Source organism: Populus trichocarpa, chromosome 10 (assembly GCF_000002775.5).
Source record: "Populus trichocarpa isolate Nisqually-1 chromosome 10, P.trichocarpa_v4.1, whole genome shotgun sequence".
NCBI lineage: Eukaryota > Viridiplantae > Streptophyta > Magnoliopsida > Malpighiales > Salicaceae > Populus > Populus trichocarpa.
The window spans coordinates 21,683,331-21,701,866 of NC_037294.2; the positions used below are offsets into that span (position 1 = coordinate 21,683,331).

At 36.1% G+C, this 18,536-nt stretch overlaps 4 protein-coding genes across 5 annotated transcripts; all 4 read left to right on the plus strand.

Annotated features, from left to right (window-relative positions):
• The first annotated feature begins 5 nt into the window (after positions 1-5).
• On the plus strand, positions 6-5,106 carry LOC18102775 (lignin-forming anionic peroxidase). Of its 2 annotated transcripts, XM_052456702.1 has the most exons (5): positions 6-356; positions 454-645; positions 737-902; positions 1,003-1,432; positions 5,021-5,106. In XM_052456702.1, the coding sequence occupies exons 1-4, from the start codon at positions 150-152 to the stop codon at positions 1,386-1,388; spliced, it is 951 nt and encodes a 316-aa protein (XP_052312662.1). In that variant the 5' UTR covers positions 6-149; the 3' UTR covers positions 1,389-1,432; positions 5,021-5,106. The 2 variants fall into 2 exon arrangements, with proteins under 2 accessions (XP_052312662.1, XP_006378807.1); XM_006378745.3 differs by lacking the exon at positions 5,021-5,106 and having other exon boundaries at positions 1,003-1,518.
• LOC127903903 (lignin-forming anionic peroxidase-like) lies at positions 3,477-5,043 on the plus strand. The gene is made up of 4 exons (XM_052456701.1): positions 3,477-3,835; positions 3,928-4,119; positions 4,211-4,376; positions 4,478-5,043. The coding sequence occupies exons 1-4, from the start codon at positions 3,626-3,628 to the stop codon at positions 4,861-4,863; spliced, it is 954 nt and encodes a 317-aa protein (XP_052312661.1). The 5' UTR covers positions 3,477-3,625; the 3' UTR covers positions 4,864-5,043.
• A 6,543-nt stretch (positions 5,107-11,649) lies between the features above and the next one.
• LOC18109651 (lignin-forming anionic peroxidase) lies at positions 11,650-13,208 on the plus strand. The gene is made up of 4 exons (XM_006387876.3): positions 11,650-11,980; positions 12,073-12,264; positions 12,367-12,532; positions 12,634-13,208. Exons 1-4 carry the CDS (start codon positions 11,774-11,776, stop codon positions 13,017-13,019), a joined length of 951 nt encoding a protein of 316 aa, XP_006387938.1. The 5' UTR covers positions 11,650-11,773; the 3' UTR covers positions 13,020-13,208.
• Positions 13,209-16,816: 3,608 nt separating this feature from the next.
• Positions 16,817-18,329, plus strand: LOC18109653 (lignin-forming anionic peroxidase). Its single transcript, XM_024593429.2, has 4 exons — positions 16,817-17,167; positions 17,265-17,456; positions 17,548-17,713; positions 17,814-18,329. The coding sequence occupies exons 1-4, from the start codon at positions 16,961-16,963 to the stop codon at positions 18,197-18,199; spliced, it is 951 nt and encodes a 316-aa protein (XP_024449197.2). The 5' UTR covers positions 16,817-16,960; the 3' UTR covers positions 18,200-18,329.
• The last annotated feature ends 207 nt before the right edge of the window (positions 18,330-18,536 follow it).

Genomic DNA, 18,536 nt, shown 5'->3' on the forward strand with positions numbered 1-18,536 from the left:
CTTGTATTCTTCTCCATCTTTCAATCTTAAGTCTAATTCTCTCAATCCTATAACATCTTGTGTTAAACTACACTAGCAGGATTAGCTTGACATTTTGTGTGTGTAAGAACTACTTAGTGTTGCAATCGAGGTTGAGAAAACACGAAGAAATGGCAGTGAAAGTGGCAGCAGCTTTCATTTTTATGCTGTTTTTCTTGACCACAGCATGCCAAGCAAAGCTCTCCTCTACATTTTACCACAAGTCGTGTCCTAATGCAGAAAGTGCTATCCGAACTGCCATCAGAACTGCAATTGCGAGAGAACGGAGGATGGCGGCGTCTCTCATTCGCCTGCACTTTCATGATTGCTTCGTGCAGGTATTTTGGAAACTATATATGGCAGCCATTGTTCCAGTCTAGTATTTAACTTTGATCTAGAAATTTACTCCATGAATTATTCCTTCTTTTTTTTCAGGGCTGTGATGCCTCGATCTTGCTAGACGAAACTTCCTCTATCAAGAGTGAAAAGACTGCAGGAGCCAACAAGAACTCTGCCAGAGGCTATGAAGTCATAGATAAAGCAAAAGCTGAAGTAGAGAAGATATGTCCTGGAGTGGTATCTTGCGCGGATATCATTGCTGTGGCAGCAAGAGACGCATCTGCTTATGTGAGTATATAATCAATCCACCTCCTTATCTTTTGTTTGCATTTCAAGTTACAAATTCAAGATCGTTAATTAGTTTTAAAAAATGTGGCAGGTGGGTGGTCCATCTTGGGCAGTGAAGCTTGGAAGAAGAGATTCAACTACAGCAAGTCCAACTTTAGCCATCACAGAACTACCTGCCTTCTCTGACGACCTGGGGAGGCTTATTTCTCGCTTCCAGCAGAAAGGCCTCACTGCAAGGGACATGGTTGCTTTGTCAGGTTGGAACTTGTAACCAACACACATAAGAAGCCTTGGTTATCATTATCATGATGATGAATATTAATTCCTGATGCTAAAATCATTCATTTTGCGATGCAGGTTCGCATAGTCTAGGACAGGCTCAATGCTTTACATTCCGTGATAGGATACACAGTGACAATAATATCGATGCTGGGTTCGCTAGCACTCGCAAGAGGCGTTGTCCACTTGTTGGTAGCGACTCAACTTTGGCTCCACTCGATTTGGTCACACCCAATTCTTTTGACAACAATTACTTCAAGAACTTGATGCAAAAGAAGGGTCTCCTGCAATCAGATCAAGAACTTTTCAGTGGAGGCTCCACAGACAGCATTGTCTCAGAATACAGCAGGAATCCTGCAAAATTCAGCTCTGATTTTGCATCTGCCATGATCAAAATGGGAGACATCAGTCCACTCACTGGAACAGCCGGGCAGATAAGGAGGATTTGCAGTGCTGTCAACTAGTTTTTCTTTTTCTTGAAATCATTCGCTTAATAAAGTGTGCAGAGGCATGTCTTAATTATTTTGTCAATTGTTCATTCTTTAAATTTGTCAAGTATAACTTAATAATAAAGAAAATTCGTTTCATTGCTTATCATTAATTTTCGTCTTTTGACGGTCTTCATCATACCCTCTCATCTGGATCCTAGCAAGTACTCCTCAGGCCTTTGGCCTTTAATCAGTGGAATTGATTGTTCAAGAACAAGAGAAACAAAAGATTGAAGAACGCGCATAGCTAGATTATTTTTGCCTTTCAATTTTAATGACGGGTCCCAGAGTATTCCACTTGGGTCCCCCTTGAACATGCATGCATGGCCCAATTAACCCTTACCTTTGAATTTCTGCCTTCAATCATGAAAATGAGTACCTTTTTGTCTTCATTTTTTGTTTCAAATTTTAATGATGTTTTTTTATTGGGCAATATTTGATAGATGGGGATGAATTAATTATATCCTATGATTTTTTTTATAGCGATACCAAATTTTCAAGGAAGTGAAAATGTCATTGTCTGACTTATACAAATTTTCTAATTAGATCTTTACTATAATCTATTAAATTGTTGTTAATGTTTATTTTAAATAGGTACATGACATCCTTATTATTACGAGACTCTCAATATTTAAAAAATTTAAAAATATGAAAGAAATTGAAATTTTAAAATAAAACAAAAAAGGAAATGAAAATTAACTTAAGATGTAAATAATATTATGGGAGGAAAGATCTCCGTTCAATTTTGAAAATTTTTATAGGTGGTTTCAATTTTTTTTAGATGTTTCAATTTCTTACATTTTTTTTAATTAATTAATTTTTTATTTTTTAATTCGATGTTTAAGAGATGTTTTTGCTTGAAAAGGGACAAAAAAAGAAGAAGATACGAATGTACAAGAACATGTGATAGTGATTTGTTTTTTTAAAAAAAGAATACATAGTAAAATATACCCACATTATATCCCTATATATATAGTAAAATATTAATTAAACTAAGATTTAATTAAAATTGAAGAGAGAAGAAATCAAAACACAAAACAATTATATATAAATTCAATCAATATTTAAAACAAACAAAAAAAAATTGACAATTAGAAGAAGGGAGCATTAATAAATAAACATTCCAATACTTGTAAGCATGAATAAAGAAAAACGAGGCCGGGGTAGAGACGGAGTATACCAGTTCCCATGAGATGAATTGATTAGGAAAATGGTTAAGATATCACTTCCGACAAAGGACTTTTCTCCTTTGTTTTTTTGTGGTAAAAAGGCAAGAAATCAATTAAATATCTAACTTTTCTAATTAGGATCACTGGCGCTAACATTTCATGTAGCTGCTGTGTAAAATCACTTCTGCTGACCAATGGCTGCGAAAGCTATACACGCTGAAAATTCTGCCATTCTTGTAGTGAGCTAGTACAATAATTAAGAGGGAAACTACTCAGTGAAGAATTGTTAGCACCTAGAGCTGGCGATCGAGGATAGAGGGCTCAAGACTCATGACCTCTAGACTCACTGCTATTCTTTATAAAAATCCCTTTTCAAATGCCATTTCTTTCAAAACAAGTAACCTAAGAGAGTTCTTAGCACACCTATGACCTAACCTTGAGAAAAATCTTGGGTTTACCTATTCTCTTGGCATTTTGCTGACCAAACCCTACGAAAGAGCAATCCGAGGAGGCTGCTTGGAATTCTCTTGAAAGAAATTAGTTGCTTGTAGCTTTGGTTATCTACTTAAAACAATCATTAGATGCCGAAAAACTAAGGATATATAGACATTATGTTCTCTTGTCAACATTAATGTCGTTACGCTTATTAAGACAATATAAATATTTATGCCGCCTTGAGACATGAAGGGAACCTGGCTTTTGACAATAGTACATAGTAACTTACCAGAATTTTTTTTTTTTATTTATTTATATCATAATCTAGACTCTTAAAGACATGCAGACATCAAAATAGAACCATGATTTACACGTTATCCCAATTGCATAGTTTTTAATGAAACAAATCTTAGTTAATTAATGAGCTTAATTAATCATGCATCCTCTATAAATGGATGAGTTCCCATATGCATTCTACTCCATCTTCTATCTTAACTCTCTCCATTCTAGCATCCTGTGTTAAACTACACTAGCAAAATATTTAGCTAGACATTTTGTGTGTGTAAGAACTGCTTAGTGTTGCAATCAAGGTTGAGAAAACACGAAGAAATGGCAGTGAAAGTGGCAGCAGCTTTCATTTTTATGCTGTTTCTCTTGAGCACTACCGCATGCCAAGCAAAACTATCCTCTGCATTTTACCACAAGTCGTGTCCTAAAGCAGAAAGTGCTATCCGAACTGCCATCAGAACTGCAATTGCGAGAGAACGGAGGATGGCGGCGTCTCTCATTCGTCTCCACTTTCATGATTGCTTCGTGCAGGTACTGTTGCAACTTGCAGCAATTGTTCTACTCTAGCTATTAACTCTGAGCAAGCACGTATTCTTCATGAATTATATTCCTCGTTTTTTCAGGGTTGTGATGCCTCAATTTTATTAGACGAAACTTCCTCTATTCAGAGTGAAAAGACTGCAGGAGGCAATAATAACTCTGTTAGAGGTTATGAAGTCATAGATAAAGCAAAATCTAAAGTAGAGAAGATATGTCCTGGAGTTGTATCTTGCGCGGATATCATTGCTGTGGCAGCAAGAGACGCATCTGCTTATGTGAGTATATAATCAATCCACCTCTTTATCTTTTGTTTGCATTTCAAGTTACAAATTCAAGATCGTTAATTAGTTTTAAAAAATGTGGCAGGTGGGTGGTCCATCTTGGGCAGTGAAGCTTGGAAGAAGAGATTCAACTACAGCAAGTCCAGCTTTAGCCATCACAGAACTACCTGCCTTCTTTGACGACCTGGGGAGGCTTATTTCTCGCTTCCAGCAGAAAGGCCTTACTGCAAGGGACATGGTTGCATTGTCAGGTTGGCACCTGTAACCGACATAAGATGCCTTTGATAAGAATACCTTAACGCATCTTGAATAGTAAATTCCTGATGCTAAATATATTCGTTTTCGGGTGCAGGTTCTCATACGTTAGGACAAGCTCAATGCTTTACATTCCGTGACAGGATTTACAATGCTAGCAATATCGATGCTGGATTCGCTAGCACTCGCAAGAGACGTTGTCCCCGTGCTGGTGGCCAGGCAAATTTGGCTCCGCTCGATTTAGTCACACCCAATTCTTTTGACAACAATTACTTCAAGAATTTGATGCGAAACAAGGGCCTCCTTCAATCAGATCAAGTTCTTTTCAATGGAGGCTCCACGGACAGCATTGTCTCAGAATACAGCAGGAATCCTGCGAAATTCAGCTCTGATTTTGCATCTGCCATGATCAAAATGGGAGACATCCGTCCACTCACTGGATCAGCCGGGCAGATAAGGAGGATTTGCAGTGCTGTCAACTAGTTTTTCCCTTTTTGCTTGAATTGTATTTTTCAAGTGTGCAGGCGCCCCCAACTAGTTTCGATTGGAGGCCTGGTTGTTGTTGTCGTCGTCGTCAAGTGTGCATATGCATGTGTGATTTGTTTTTCTCGAATTGTCAAGTATAATAAAGTGTGCAGAGGCATGTCTTAATTATTTTATCAATTGTTCATTCTTCAAATTTGTCAAGTATAACTTAATAATAAAGAAAATTCGTTTCATTGCTTATCATTAATTTTCGTCTTTTGACGGTCTTCATCATACCCTCTCATCTGGATCCTAGCAAGTACTCCTCAGGCCTTTGGCCTTTAATCAGTGGAATTGATTGTTCAAGAACAAGAGAAACAAAAGATTGAAGAACGCGCATAGCTAGATTATTTTTGCCTTTCAATTTTAATGACGGGTCTCAGATTATTCCACTTGGGTCCCCCTTGAACATGCATGCATGGCCCAATTAACCTTTACCTTTGAATTTCTGCCTTCAATCATGAAAATGAGTACCTTTTTGTCTTCATTTTTTGTTTCAAATTTTAATGATTTCTTTTATAGGGAAACCAAATTTTCAAGAAAGTAAAAAAGTCATTGTCTGAGTTATATAAATTTCATAATCAAGTCTTTACTATAATCTATTAAATTGTTGTTAATGTTTATTTTAAATAGATAAATGACATTCTTATCATCACGAGACTCACAATATTCATAAAATTGGAAAATATAAAAGAAAAATGAAATTTTAAAATAAAACAAAAAAAGAAAAAGAAAACTTAAGATGTAAATCATATTTTGGGAGGAAAGATCTCCGTTCATTTTTTGAAAATTTTTATAGGTGGTTTTAATTTTTTTGAGATGTCCCAATTTTTTACATTTTTTTTAAGAATAGTTTTTATTTTTTTCATTCGGTTTTTAAGAGATGTTTTTGCTTGAAAAGGAAAAAAAATACATATCTACAAGAACACGTGATAGTTATTTTTTTTTATAAAAATAATACATAGTAAAATATACCTACATTATCCCTATATACATAGTAAAATATTAATTAAACTAAGATTTGAAATTGAAGAGATAAGAAATCAAAACACAAAACAAATATATATAAATTCAACAATATTTAAAACAAACAAAAAAAATTGACAATTAAAAGAAGGGAGCATTAATAAATAAACATTCGAATACCTGTAAGCATGAATAAAGAAACATAAGGCCGGGGTAGAGACAGAGTACCAGTTCCCATGAGATGCATTGATTAGGAAAATCGTTAAGATATCACTTTCGACAAAGGACTTTTCTCCTTTGTTTTTTCATGGTCGAAAGGCAAGAAATCAATTAAATATCTAACTTTTCTAATTAGGATCACTGGCGCCAACATTTCATGTAGCTGCTGTGTAAAATCAGTTCTGATTGATAAAATAATTGAGATCAAATATAGAGAGGCTAAAATTCTGAATAATCTGTATATTATGAATGCTTAGTCTTAATCTAAATATAAATAAAGTATATATATGTTAAACTGAAAGTATTATTCTACCCTTAATAAATAAGACAACATAAATATTATTTAACATCTCTCTTCAAACTCACGATGCGGCAGCTACAAGCATCGCCGCATCGAGAGTTTGCCAACCAGAAAACGAAAACGAGAGATGGAATGCGTCTTGGTAAAGAAATATGCAATCTGCAAGGAAGAAGGAACAAAAGGCAAATCAATGGTGCCATGTTTGAGATGTTGACGAGTAAGATGACAATCGATCTCAATGTGTTTAGTGCGCTCATGAAAAACCAAGTTATGAGCAATCTGAATAGAACTCTGGTTGTCACAATACATAGGAGTAGGATGAGAAAAGGAAATTCCCATATCAGCAAGTAACCAACGTAACCAAACAATCTCTTTGGTAGTAGATGTCATGACACGATATTCTGCTTCGATGGATGATTGAAAAACAATAGATTGTTTCTTGCTCTTCCAAGAAATAAGAGAATTACCTAAAAAGATACAGAACCCGGTAACAGACTTACGATCTGTGGGATCACTACCATGATCAGCATCAGAGTATGCACGCAACTTCAAGGAAGAGGTGGATGAAAGTAAAAGACTCTGAAAAACTGTACCCCGAAGATATCGCAAAATACGAAAAATAGCTGCCCAGTGAACAGTAGTAGGAGAAGCAACAAACTGACTAACAACATGAACAACATATGCAATATCTGGACGAGTAATGGTGAGATATACCAAACTCCCAACAATAGTGCGGTATAAAGTAGGATCTATCAAAGGTAAACCATCAGAAGGAGAGTACCTTGCGTTAACCTCAATAAGAGTATCTACAGTCTTGTTATCAGTAAGTCTAGCCCGCTCAAGAATATCTGGAACATATTTCGACTGAGAAAGAAGGTAACCTCTAGGTGAGTATGCTACCTCAATACCCAGAAAATATCGAAGATAACCCAAATCCTTCATTTCAAATCGTCTTAGCCAACTCTGTCTTCAAAACTGAAATACCATCAATATCATCACCAGTAATAATCATGTCATTAACATATAAAGATAGAATGATACGACCTACATCAGTGCACTTAATAAAAAGAGCAGAATCATGACTGCTAGAAACAAAGCTAAGAGACGAGATCATAATAGAGAATTTCTCAAACCAAGCATGGGGTGCTTGTTTGAGACCATATAATGCTTTCTTAAGCTTACAAACATATCCAGAGTCATGTGAAATACCAGGAGGGGGTGTCATATAAACTTCTTCTTGAAGATCTCCATTCAAGAAGGCATTTTTAACATCAAGCTAAGAAATATGCCACTGACGAATCGAAGCTACGACAATAAGAGTACGAATAGTAGTCATTTTTACAACCGGGGCAAATGTCTCCTCATAATCCATACCATACTGTTGAGAGTATCCTTTTGCAACCAGCCTAGCTTTGTATCGCTCAATAGACCCATCAGAATTAGTCTTGATCTTATACACCCAACGACAACCAACAACACTCTTACCAGGAGGTAGAGGAACCAGATCCCAAGTATCTGTCTTATGCAAAGCAGAAAGTTCCTCATCCATAGCTTGTTGCCAAAGCGGATCAAGAATTGCCTCTATATAGGAAAAGGGCTCAAAGAGACAATGAATAGAAGCTAAAAAGGAAGTAAATGATGAAGAATAACAAGAATAAGCAAAATCTGGTAGTTTTGTGGACTTATGAATGCGAATGGACTGACGTGGAGGTGGATCCACAATCTTAAATGACGTTTAAGGGGCTGTAGATGAGAATGGAGCTTCAGGTGTGCCAGAGAGTAAAGTACCAGTACCTACAGAGTTATGAGTACAAATTGATCGAGAGGATAACTTACTGCGTTCAACATGAGGAAGAAGAACGAAACAAGTACAACCAAAGACTCTAAATGAGGAATAATCAGGGATATACCTATATAACTTTTTAAAAGGAGATAGACCCGAACTATGAGAAGATAGAATTGTATTAATCAAACTTACAGCAGTAAGAACAGCTTCTCCCAAAAACTCACTAGGAACAAAAGCAGACAACAAGAGAGAACGAGCAGTTTCGACAATGTGCTTATATTTTCTTTCAGTAACACCATTTTGCTCAGGAGTATTTGTACATGAAGTTTGGTGGATGGTTCCATCTAAGGCAAACATTTGACAAAATTTATTAGAGGTATATTCCCCACCCAAATCACACCTAAAGCATTTGATCACAGCAGAATGTTGAGTTTTGATAAGAGCTCGAAAAGCTGCATATATCTCAAAGAATTCAGAACGATGTTTCATTAAATAAACCCAACAATAACGAGTATGATCATCAATAAAAGAAACATAATATCGAGACCCTCATTTTATGGCAACAGGAGAAGGTCCCCATACATCAGAATGAATCAAATCAAATGGTGAAGATGAAATAGAAATACTTTGATTAAAAGGTAATGCAGAAAATTTTGCGAGTTTACATCCACTACAATCTGAAATGTCACAAGTTTTCAAATTTCCTAAAGCTCCTGTGGATGCCAAAAATCTCAAACGAGAAGAGGAAACATGACCTAGATGGGAATGCCATAAATAAAAACTAGAAGATGAAAGACTCAAATGAAAGGAAGACAAATCAACAGTAGTAGCAGCAGCGGCAGCAACAACAACTGTCACTTTTAACTCATCCAAAATATATAGTCCATTCTCCCTACGACCTGTCCCAATCAGCTTCTGAGACTGCAGATCCTGTACACAACAAAAGGAACCAGAAAACATGACTAAATAATCATCAGAATCATATATTTGACCAACAGATACAAGATTTAATTTGAGTTTTGGAACAAAATAAACATTAGGGAGAGACAAGTGAGGTGTGACAACAGAACCAACACTTGCTAAGGGCATAGAAGTGCCATCAGCAGTCATAAGAGGAATGGAGGACAAAGGGGACACAAAGGTAAAAGATGAGGAATCTGGAGACATATGATGGGAAGTACCAGAATCCAAGACCCATTCAGAGTGTGACATACCTGAGGAACTATGAGGCAACTGACCTATGGAAGAAGTGAACATTATTTGTGGCTGCAAGGAGAGAAACTTTTGAAATTGCTCAGCCAAAGTATTAGGATCGGTAATAGAGCTTGGGGAAGCTACTGCTGCAATATTATGGTGTGGTGGTTTATAACCCTGAGGTGGTCGATGAGTATTAGATTGTGACTAACTGCCAGACTTCCAAGCTTAATTTTATTGTCTCAACTTAGGACACTGAGCCTTCCAATGACCTTTCTGCTTACAGAAACTGCACTCATCGAAGCCAACCCTTGTGTAAGGCTTGTTCTGATGATTAGAGAATGGCTTAGAAGGTACTGCTAGTACAGAAGGATTTGAATCAGAAAGAATTCCTTTTTCAGAATAAGACTTAAGACGTATTTCTTCAGCCAATAACTCACTGACAACAGAGTCAACAAAAGACAGTGGAGAATGATGCAGAATTGAACCTCTAAGTCCTTCGAAATCACTGCGAAGTGCTGTTAAAAATTATACCAATCATTGCTGCTCTCTACGTTTAATATAAGCACCACATGCTTTTAATTCTGCTGATTCTGTAAGAGCCAATTGATCCCAAAGATCTGTCATGGCAGAATAGAACTCCTGAATACTCATATTCTTCTGGTGAAGAGATCGTATGTCATTCTCTAACTGATACTGTTTTGCAAAATTTGATTGCGTGAATAACTGTTGCAGATGATCCCAAACCTCCTTTGCTGTCTCATACTTCGCCAACTGTGTACCTATAGAATGCTCAACAGAATTGTTGATCCAAGTAATGATCTTTGCATTGTTTGCTTCCCATGCATCTATCGAAGCAGTATCTCCTTCTTCAGTAATCTTAGGTACCACATAAGTTCCACTAACATATCCCCATATCTTTTTACCCTTAAGAAAATTTCTCATTACATAGCTTCAATACGAATAGTTCTTCCCATCTAACCTCACACTCACAGACTGAAGTGAATCATCTCTTTCAGTAGCCATAATCAACAGTCACAAAGAACCAGAATGCAAAAGCAGCGGAAAACAAAATACCAAATTGCAGAAACTAAACAGAGATTGCAGAAACTAAACAAATATCTTCTTGACAAAATACCAAAATAATTACAGAAACTGAACGCAAATACCAAATTGCAGAAACTGAAAGGAAGATGAAATACCAAAATAATTGCAGGAACTGAACGCAAATATCAAATTGCAGAAGCTGAAAAGAATATGAAATACCAAATTTTGCAGAAGCAGAAGACAAAATATCACTCCAAATTTTTTTATAAAGCTAGAATTCTGTGTTCGGGATTAAGCCTCGTTCCATAAAACCAGCTCTGATACCATGATAAAATAATTGAGATCAAATACAAAAAGGATACTAGAATTCTGAATAATCTGTATATTATGAATGTTTAGTCTTAACCTAAATACAAATAAAATATATATATGTTAAACTGAAAGTACTATTCTATTCTTAATAAATAAGAGTACATAAATATTATTTAACACTGATGACCAATGGCTGCGAAAGCTATACACGCTGAAAATTCTGCCATTCTTGTAGTGAGCTAGTACAATAAGAGGGAAACTACTCAGTGAAGAATTGTTAGCACCTAGAGCTAGCGATCGAGGATAGAGGGCTCAAGACTCACGACCTCTAGACTCACTGCTATTCTTTATAAAAATCCCTTTTCAAATGCCACTTCTTTCAAAACAAGTAACCTAAGAGAGTTCTTAGCACACCTATGACCTAACCTTGAGAAAAATCTTGGGTTTACTTATTCTCTTGGAAATTTGCTGACCAAACCCTATGAAAGAGCAATCCGAGGAGGCTGCTTGGAATTCTCTTGAAAGAAATTAGTTGCTTGTAGCTTTGGTTATCTACTTAAAACAATCATTATATGCCGAAAAACAATCATTAGCTTTGGTTCTCTTGTCAACATTAATGTCGTTACGCTTATTAATACAATATAAATATTTATGCCGCCTTGAAATTATTTCAGAGTAAGAAAATGACATGAAGGGAACTTGGCTTTTGACAATACATATAGTAACTTAACGGAATTTTTTTAAAAAAATTTATATCATAGTCTAGACTCTTAAAGACATGCAGACATCAAAATTGAACCATGATTTACACGTTATCCCACATAGTTTTTACTGAAACAAATCTTATTTAATTAATGAGCTTAATTAATCATGCATCCTCTATAAATGGATGAGTTCCCATATGCATTCTACTCCATCTTCTATCTTAACTCTCTCCATTCTAGCATCTTGTGTTAAACTACACTAGCAAAATATTTAGCTAGACATTTTGTGTGTGTAAGAACTCCTTAGTGTTGCAATCGAGGTTTAGAAAACACGAAGAAATGGCAGTGAAAGTGGCAGCAGCTTTCATTTTTATGTTGTTTCTCTTGAGCACAGCTTGCCAAGCAAAACTCTCCTCTGCATTTTACGATAAGTCATGTCCTAAAGCCGAAAGTGCTATCCGAACTGCCATCAGAACTGCAATTGCGAGAGAACGGAGGATGGCGGCGTCTCTCATTCGTCTACACTTTCATGATTGCTTCGTTCAGGTACTGTTGCAACTTGCAGCAATTGTTCTACTCTAGCTATTAACTCTGAGCAAGCACGTATTCTTCATGAATTATATTCCTCGTTTTTTCAGGGTTGTGATGCCTCAATTTTATTAGACGAAACTTCCTCTATTCAGAGTGAAAAGACTGCAGGAGGCAATAATAACTCTGTTAGAGGTTATGAAGTCATAGATAAAGCAAAATCTAAAGTAGAGAAGATATGTCCGGGAGTTGTATCTTGTGCAGATATCATTGCTGTGGCCGCAAGAGATGCGTCTGCTTATGTGAGTGTGTGTGTGTAAATAATTCATCTCTTTATTTTTGTTAGTGTTTCAAGTTACCAAATCATTATATCTAATCTATGATTACTCTAAGAAATATCACAGGTGGGTGGTCCGTCTTGGGCAGTGAAGTTCGGAAGAAGAGATTCAACCACTGCAAGTCGAACTTTAGCCAACGCAGAACTACCTGCTTTCTTTGACAGGCTAGACAGACTTATATCCCGCTTTCAAAAGAAAGGCCTTACTGCAAGGGACATGGTTGCATTGTCAGGTTGGCACCCGTAACCGACATAAGATGGCTTTGATAAGAATACCTTAACGTATCTTGAATACTAAATTCCTGATGCTAAATATATTCGTTTTCGGGTGCAGGTTCTCATACGTTAGGACAAGCTCAATGCTTTACATTCCGTGACAGGATTTACAATGCTAGCAATATCGATGCTGGATTCGCTAGCACTCGCAAGAGACGTTGTCCCCGTGCTGGTGGCCAGGCAAATTTGGCTCCGCTCGATTTAGTCACACCCAATTCTTTTGACAACAATTACTTCAAGAATTTGATGCGAAACAAGGGCCTCCTTCAATCAGATCAAGTTCTTTTCAATGGAGGCTCCACAGACAGCATTGTCTCAGAATACAGCAGGAATCCTGCGAAATTCAGCTCTGATTTTGCATCTGCCATGATCAAAATGGGAGACATCCGTCCACTCACTGGATCAGCCGGGCAGATAAGGAGGATTTGCAGTGCTGTCAACTAGTTTTTCCCTTTTTGCTTGAATTGTTTTTTTCATGTGTGCAGGCGCCCCCAGCTAGTTTCGTTTGGAAGCCTGGTTGTTGTTGTCGTCGTCGTCAAGTGTGCATATAAATGCATGTGTGATTTGTTTTTCTCGAATTGTCAATTCTTTTATGTTTTGAAGATTAAAGTAATAAAGAAGGAAAATTCTTCATTTCCCATCTTATTTTATCCGTTTACGTTTCCTTGACTTGAGTTATTTTGTTCCTTTTTTAAGGATACATTAAAAAGGATAATTTACAAAGCCATATAAATCCAGAACCATTAAGATTGGCGGCAGGAGCAAAAAAGCATGGTTACAAGACCTAATTAATTCATCCCTGATACACTCCAAGGCTCCGGTCATGGATTGGATAAATCAACTCACAGGTTAGCTCAACTTTTGATTTTTTTAACAATACTTGACACGATGTTATTTTAGTAAAAAAAAAATAGTTCAACGTGAAACCTGATCAAATCCAGACTCTTGGTAAACGATTCAACCAGGTTTTATAACTATGAAACAGAAAACAAACAAGAGTAACAATACAATTAGCTCGCTAATGAACACAAGATTCAAAGCGCATAAACTCTGCGTAGCTTCAAGGAGATGGGGTTATGCTTTTTGTAAGCAAAACCATGGCTCGAATTGCGAATACTCCTAACTTCTACATTGTAGAGAATCACATAAGCACATAAAGGCAAACACTGGCTGATTGTTCAAGAATCTTGGCTAATATCTATACAACGAGAAGGCACGCCTTACATCACTCAACAGATTAATATGTTCAGTACCTGCAGCCTCCACAATTGACTAACTCAATCTTTACAGACGTTGATTAGTTTCTTGTCTCAAGTTATCACCTAATTTTGTTTTTAATCAATCAATCCTTTGCCCAACAAATTTAAACGTCAATACTTTTTTGCCATTTTGCCAAAAAACCAACGATTTTACCACGGCTCCTTCCTTCCCTTTTCCTTCTTCTCTGCCTTTTGTGTCCAGAAGATAATACTAATAAAAAAAAATGTTTTCTGATGTTCCCACAGCATCTGGCCTGTCATTCCTTTGTCAAATTAAGATGTTAAATTATGCAGTCATTATTATACAGCATCACACATTATCACATTTTTAAGGAATCAATTCACTTCCATAATTGTGAGACATGACTCAGGGACTAATTTATTAAAGGGCTTGAATCATTAATCATTAGGCAATTCACTTATTCTATTTAATACACCGAGGTGCATGATGCGTCATCTCTCATCCCAAATCCATCATGGTTATCCGCCGTAATCTCTCGGGACTTTAGAAATATACTAATTGGCATGTGTTTAAACAATAATCTTAATTATTCTCAATCAAGATATTATAAGGAAGACAATTTTTTAAATTGAATACAATAGCAGAAACCATAGCGTTATAGAGATCAAGAATTACAAACGTGCTTTTGTTTCCATCATCAGTGTTTAATTTTCCCACTGCTTTCTGCAATACCTGGTTGTGAATCTTGGAGTTTTTGTTGGATTCTTCATCGCACTTCTGATATGAATTTGGTGGAATTATGTGGAGAGGCAAGCATCCTATAACTGTTATGTTGCTACTACAACTTTTTTCACTCCTAGACGATTAATACGTTGTAGGTCTGCAGCGAGCTGGTTGACAAGTCCTTCAGTGAAAGCAGGCAGTCCCTATCATGTAAAAAAAATGCAAAAAATACAAGTTAAAAAGCTACATATTCATCGTAAAAAATACTGGTAAAACTTTGTTTATTCAGGGTAAGAACTACTCACATCGTTGGAACCTTTTTTTGGCAGCAGAGTAGAATGAATAGTCATTGATTCAGTAGAAAACCAGAGCAACTGAACTATCAAGGTCACATTGACTATATACATTTTCTTGTCGTGAATAATAGTATTCAACTTTGATGCCTGCATGCCAATCCTTCATTAATGAACACTTTCTTGTCGTGAACAATTTTTTTTGCCTGCAACCAAAAACTATGAAATAGTAATCCAAGACCTAGTCTGGGATTAGTATGTTAGAGGATCTAGGTTATGAGGTTAATATTTTGAGTTACCAAGATCACTTAGATCAATTTTGTTTGGAAATATATTTTTTTAGAAAAGATAAATCAACTTTAAATAAAAATCATGATACAATTTTTTGAATAAGTTTAACTGAATAAATATCCCAATCAAATTGAAGTTGTTATAATTATAAAATGTTAAGAATTATCCCACTTTTCTTAAGTAAAAAGTCCTCCATTGAATAAATATATATAAAAAAAACAGCAAGAATATTTATGATTTGTTGAAAAATTAAAATTATCTTAAATAAAAAAAGTCCTCCATTGAATAAATGTATATAAAAAAGACAATAAGAATATTTATGATTTAATAAATATCTAAATTAGATTAAAGTTGTTATAATTATAAGATGTGAATTGTCATCCACTTTTCTTAAATAAAAAAAGTCCTTCATTTGAATAAATATAAAAAAAGACAACAAGAATATTTATGATTTGTTGAAAAATTAAAATTAAAATTAAAATTAAAATCAGAGAAAGATGGTGATTTGTTGACATCTTGGCTTCTGACCTTGTACGTGTATATATCTTACCAAAGCTGTTTTTTTATGTTCATAATTCTTCACGTAAGATGGAACTCTTTTGACTTGGATGCCACTAGAAGAACCCTAGCTAGGTCCAAACAATGACCAGGTAAAGAGATTGGGTCATTAGGTTTGTTGGGTTTCCTAGTTAGTGGGCCCATAGTGAATTGTTGGGCAATTACTGATATTGTTAAATAAAAATATTCTCTACTTTAAATTTATATTATGGAAAAGTAGTCTATATTTGTACATATGGAAAAGTTATGTTTAAATTTATTTTTAGTATTATCCACTTTATTATTATTATTATTAAATTTTATGCTAAAATAAATAAATAAAATACAAGAAAATTCAAAGTTGTATATCTTAATTTAGCTCCCACTAAAACACAGACCTTAATCACTATATTACTACGTTAAATACAGGTTTAACCTTAACAGCAAATAATTGCTCAACAAAATCTAAAATCTTACATTTTTTTATCGTACTGCTAGTACGAGAAACAGTGAAACTAGTTTCTGATGAATTGGTCTTACTTGGGCTAATAATGATGAGAGAGACCTAAATTGATGACTTTAGAAGACTCTTTCAAAATTAGAAAGCCTCGTACAGAGCTAATTCTGAACACACCTAGCCTTGAGAATTCATGGGTTTACTTTATTATGCTCATGGCATTTTTCTCAACAAAAACCTATGAAGGAGCAAACAAAAAAGAGGATGCTTGGTTCTTTTTCCCCGCCATTAGGGAGAGATTTCCAGGCATTAATTTGTTAGAAAGAGTACTCTTTTTTCTTGCAAAAATATGTACAAATCATAAAAATTATCCTTAAATCATCAGATGGAGAAATTAAGATTATGGCTTTGCGGCTCTTGTCATAATTGTACTCGTGCATATTAAAACGAAAATAAATATTTATGCCGCCTTGAGAAATCATGTAAGAAAATGATTTGATGACAACTTGGCTTAATTTGACAGCACATATATAGTAACTTACCAAAATTATTTATTTAATTAAATCATAGTGATCTAGAGTTGAAACTCTCAACGACATGCAGACATCAAAATTGGACCATGACAATACATACACGTTGTATCGTGGCATAGGTTTTACCCGGACAAACCTTAATATAACGTGCATGATCATGCTCTATAAATGGATGAGTTCCCTTGTATTCTTCTCCATCTTTCAATCTTAAGTCTAATTCTCTCAATCCTATAACATCTTGTGTTAAACTACACTAGCAGGATTAGCTTGACATTTTGTGTGTGTAAGAACTACTTAGTGTTGCAATCGAGGTTGAGAAAACACGAAGAAATGGCAGTGAAAGTGGCAGCAGCTTTCATTTTTATGCTGTTTTTCTTGACCACAGCATGCCAAGCAAAGCTCTCCTCTACATTTTACCACAAGTCGTGTCCTAATGCAGAAAGTGCTATCCGAACTGCCATCAGAACTGCAATTGCGAGAGAACGGAGGATGGCGGCGTCTCTCATTCGCCTGCACTTTCATGATTGCTTCGTGCAGGTATTTTGGAAACTATATATGGCAGCCATTGTTCCAGTCTAGTATTTAACTTTGATCTAGAAATTTACTCCATGAATTATTCCTTCTTTTTTTTCAGGGCTGTGATGCCTCGATCTTGCTAGACGAAACTTCCTCTATCAAGAGTGAAAAGACTGCAGGAGCCAACAAGAACTCTGCCAGAGGCTATGAAGTCATAGATAAAGCAAAAGCTGAAGTAGAGAAGATATGTCCTGGAGTGGTATCTTGCGCGGATATCATTGCTGTGGCAGCAAGAGACGCATCTGCTTATGTGAGTATATAATCAATCCACCTCCTTATCTTTTGTTTGCATTTCAAGTTACAAATTCAAGATCGTTAATTAGTTTTAAAAAATGTGGCAGGTGGGTGGTCCATCTTGGGCAGTGAAGCTTGGAAGAAGAGATTCAACTACAGCAAGTCCAACTTTAGCCATCACAGAACTACCTGCCTTCTCTGACGACCTGGGGAGGCTTATTTCTCGCTTCCAGCAGAAAGGCCTCACTGCAAGGGACATGGTTGCTTTGTCAGGTTGGAACTTGTAACCAACACACATAAGAAGCCTTGGTTATCATTATCATGATGATGAATATTAATTCCTGATGCTAAAATCATTCATTTTGCGATGCAGGTTCGCATAGTCTAGGACAGGCTCAATGCTTTACATTCCGTGATAGGATACACAGTGACAATAATATCGATGCTGGGTTCGCTAGCACTCGCAAGAGGCGTTGTCCACTTGTTGGTAGCGACTCAACTTTGGCTCCACTCGATTTGGTCACACCCAATTCTTTTGACAACAATTACTTCAAGAACTTGATGCAAAAGAAGGGTCTCCTGCAATCAGATCAAGAACTTTTCAGTGGAGGCTCCACAGACAGCATTGTCTCAGAATACAGCAGGAATCCTGCAAAATTCAGCTCTGATTTTGCATCTGCCATGATCAAAATGGGAGACATCAGTCCACTCACTGGAACAGCCGGGCAGATAAGGAGGATTTGCAGTGCTGTCAACTAGTTTTTCTTTTTCTTGAAATCATTCGCTTAATAAAGTGTGCAGAGGCATGTCTTAATTATTTTGTCAATTGTTCATTCTTTAAATTTGTCAAGTATAACTTAATAATAAAGAAAATTCGTTTCATTGCTTATCATTAATTTTCGTCTTTTGACGGTCTTCATCATACCCTCTCATCTGGATCCTAGCAAGTACTCCTCAGGCCTTTGGCCTTTAATCAGTGGAATTGATTGTTCAAGAACAAGAGAAACAAAAGATTGAAGAACGCGCATAGCTAGATTATTTTTGCCTTTCAATTTTAATGACGGGTCCCAGAGTATTCCACTTGGGTCCCCCTTGA

Excerpts from the sequence above, each read along its gene's own strand:
- LOC18102775 (XM_052456702.1), top strand. The coding sequence starts at position 150 with ATGGCAGTGAAAGTGGCAGCAGCTTTCATTTTTATGCTGTTTTTCTTG. Across the intron at positions 357-453 it reads TTCATGATTGCTTCGTGCAG|GGCTGTGATGCCTCGATCTT; the intron begins GTATTTTGGAAA and ends CTTTTTTTTCAG. Across the intron at positions 646-736 it reads CAAGAGACGCATCTGCTTAT|GTGGGTGGTCCATCTTGGGC; the intron begins GTGAGTATATAA and ends AAAATGTGGCAG.
- LOC18109651 (XM_006387876.3), top strand. The coding sequence starts at position 11,774 with ATGGCAGTGAAAGTGGCAGCAGCTTTCATTTTTATGTTGTTTCTCTTG. Across the intron at positions 11,981-12,072 it reads TTCATGATTGCTTCGTTCAG|GGTTGTGATGCCTCAATTTT; the intron begins GTACTGTTGCAA and ends TCGTTTTTTCAG. Across the intron at positions 12,265-12,366 it reads CAAGAGATGCGTCTGCTTAT|GTGGGTGGTCCGTCTTGGGC; the intron begins GTGAGTGTGTGT and ends GAAATATCACAG.
- LOC18109653 (XM_024593429.2), top strand. The coding sequence starts at position 16,961 with ATGGCAGTGAAAGTGGCAGCAGCTTTCATTTTTATGCTGTTTTTCTTG. Across the intron at positions 17,457-17,547 it reads CAAGAGACGCATCTGCTTAT|GTGGGTGGTCCATCTTGGGC; the intron begins GTGAGTATATAA and ends AAAATGTGGCAG. Across the intron at positions 17,714-17,813 it reads GGACATGGTTGCTTTGTCAG|GTTCGCATAGTCTAGGACAG; the intron begins GTTGGAACTTGT and ends TTTGCGATGCAG.
- LOC127903903 (XM_052456701.1), top strand. The coding sequence starts at position 3,626 with ATGGCAGTGAAAGTGGCAGCAGCTTTCATTTTTATGCTGTTTCTCTTG. Across the intron at positions 3,836-3,927 it reads TTCATGATTGCTTCGTGCAG|GGTTGTGATGCCTCAATTTT; the intron begins GTACTGTTGCAA and ends TCGTTTTTTCAG. Across the intron at positions 4,377-4,477 it reads GGACATGGTTGCATTGTCAG|GTTCTCATACGTTAGGACAA; the intron begins GTTGGCACCTGT and ends TTTCGGGTGCAG.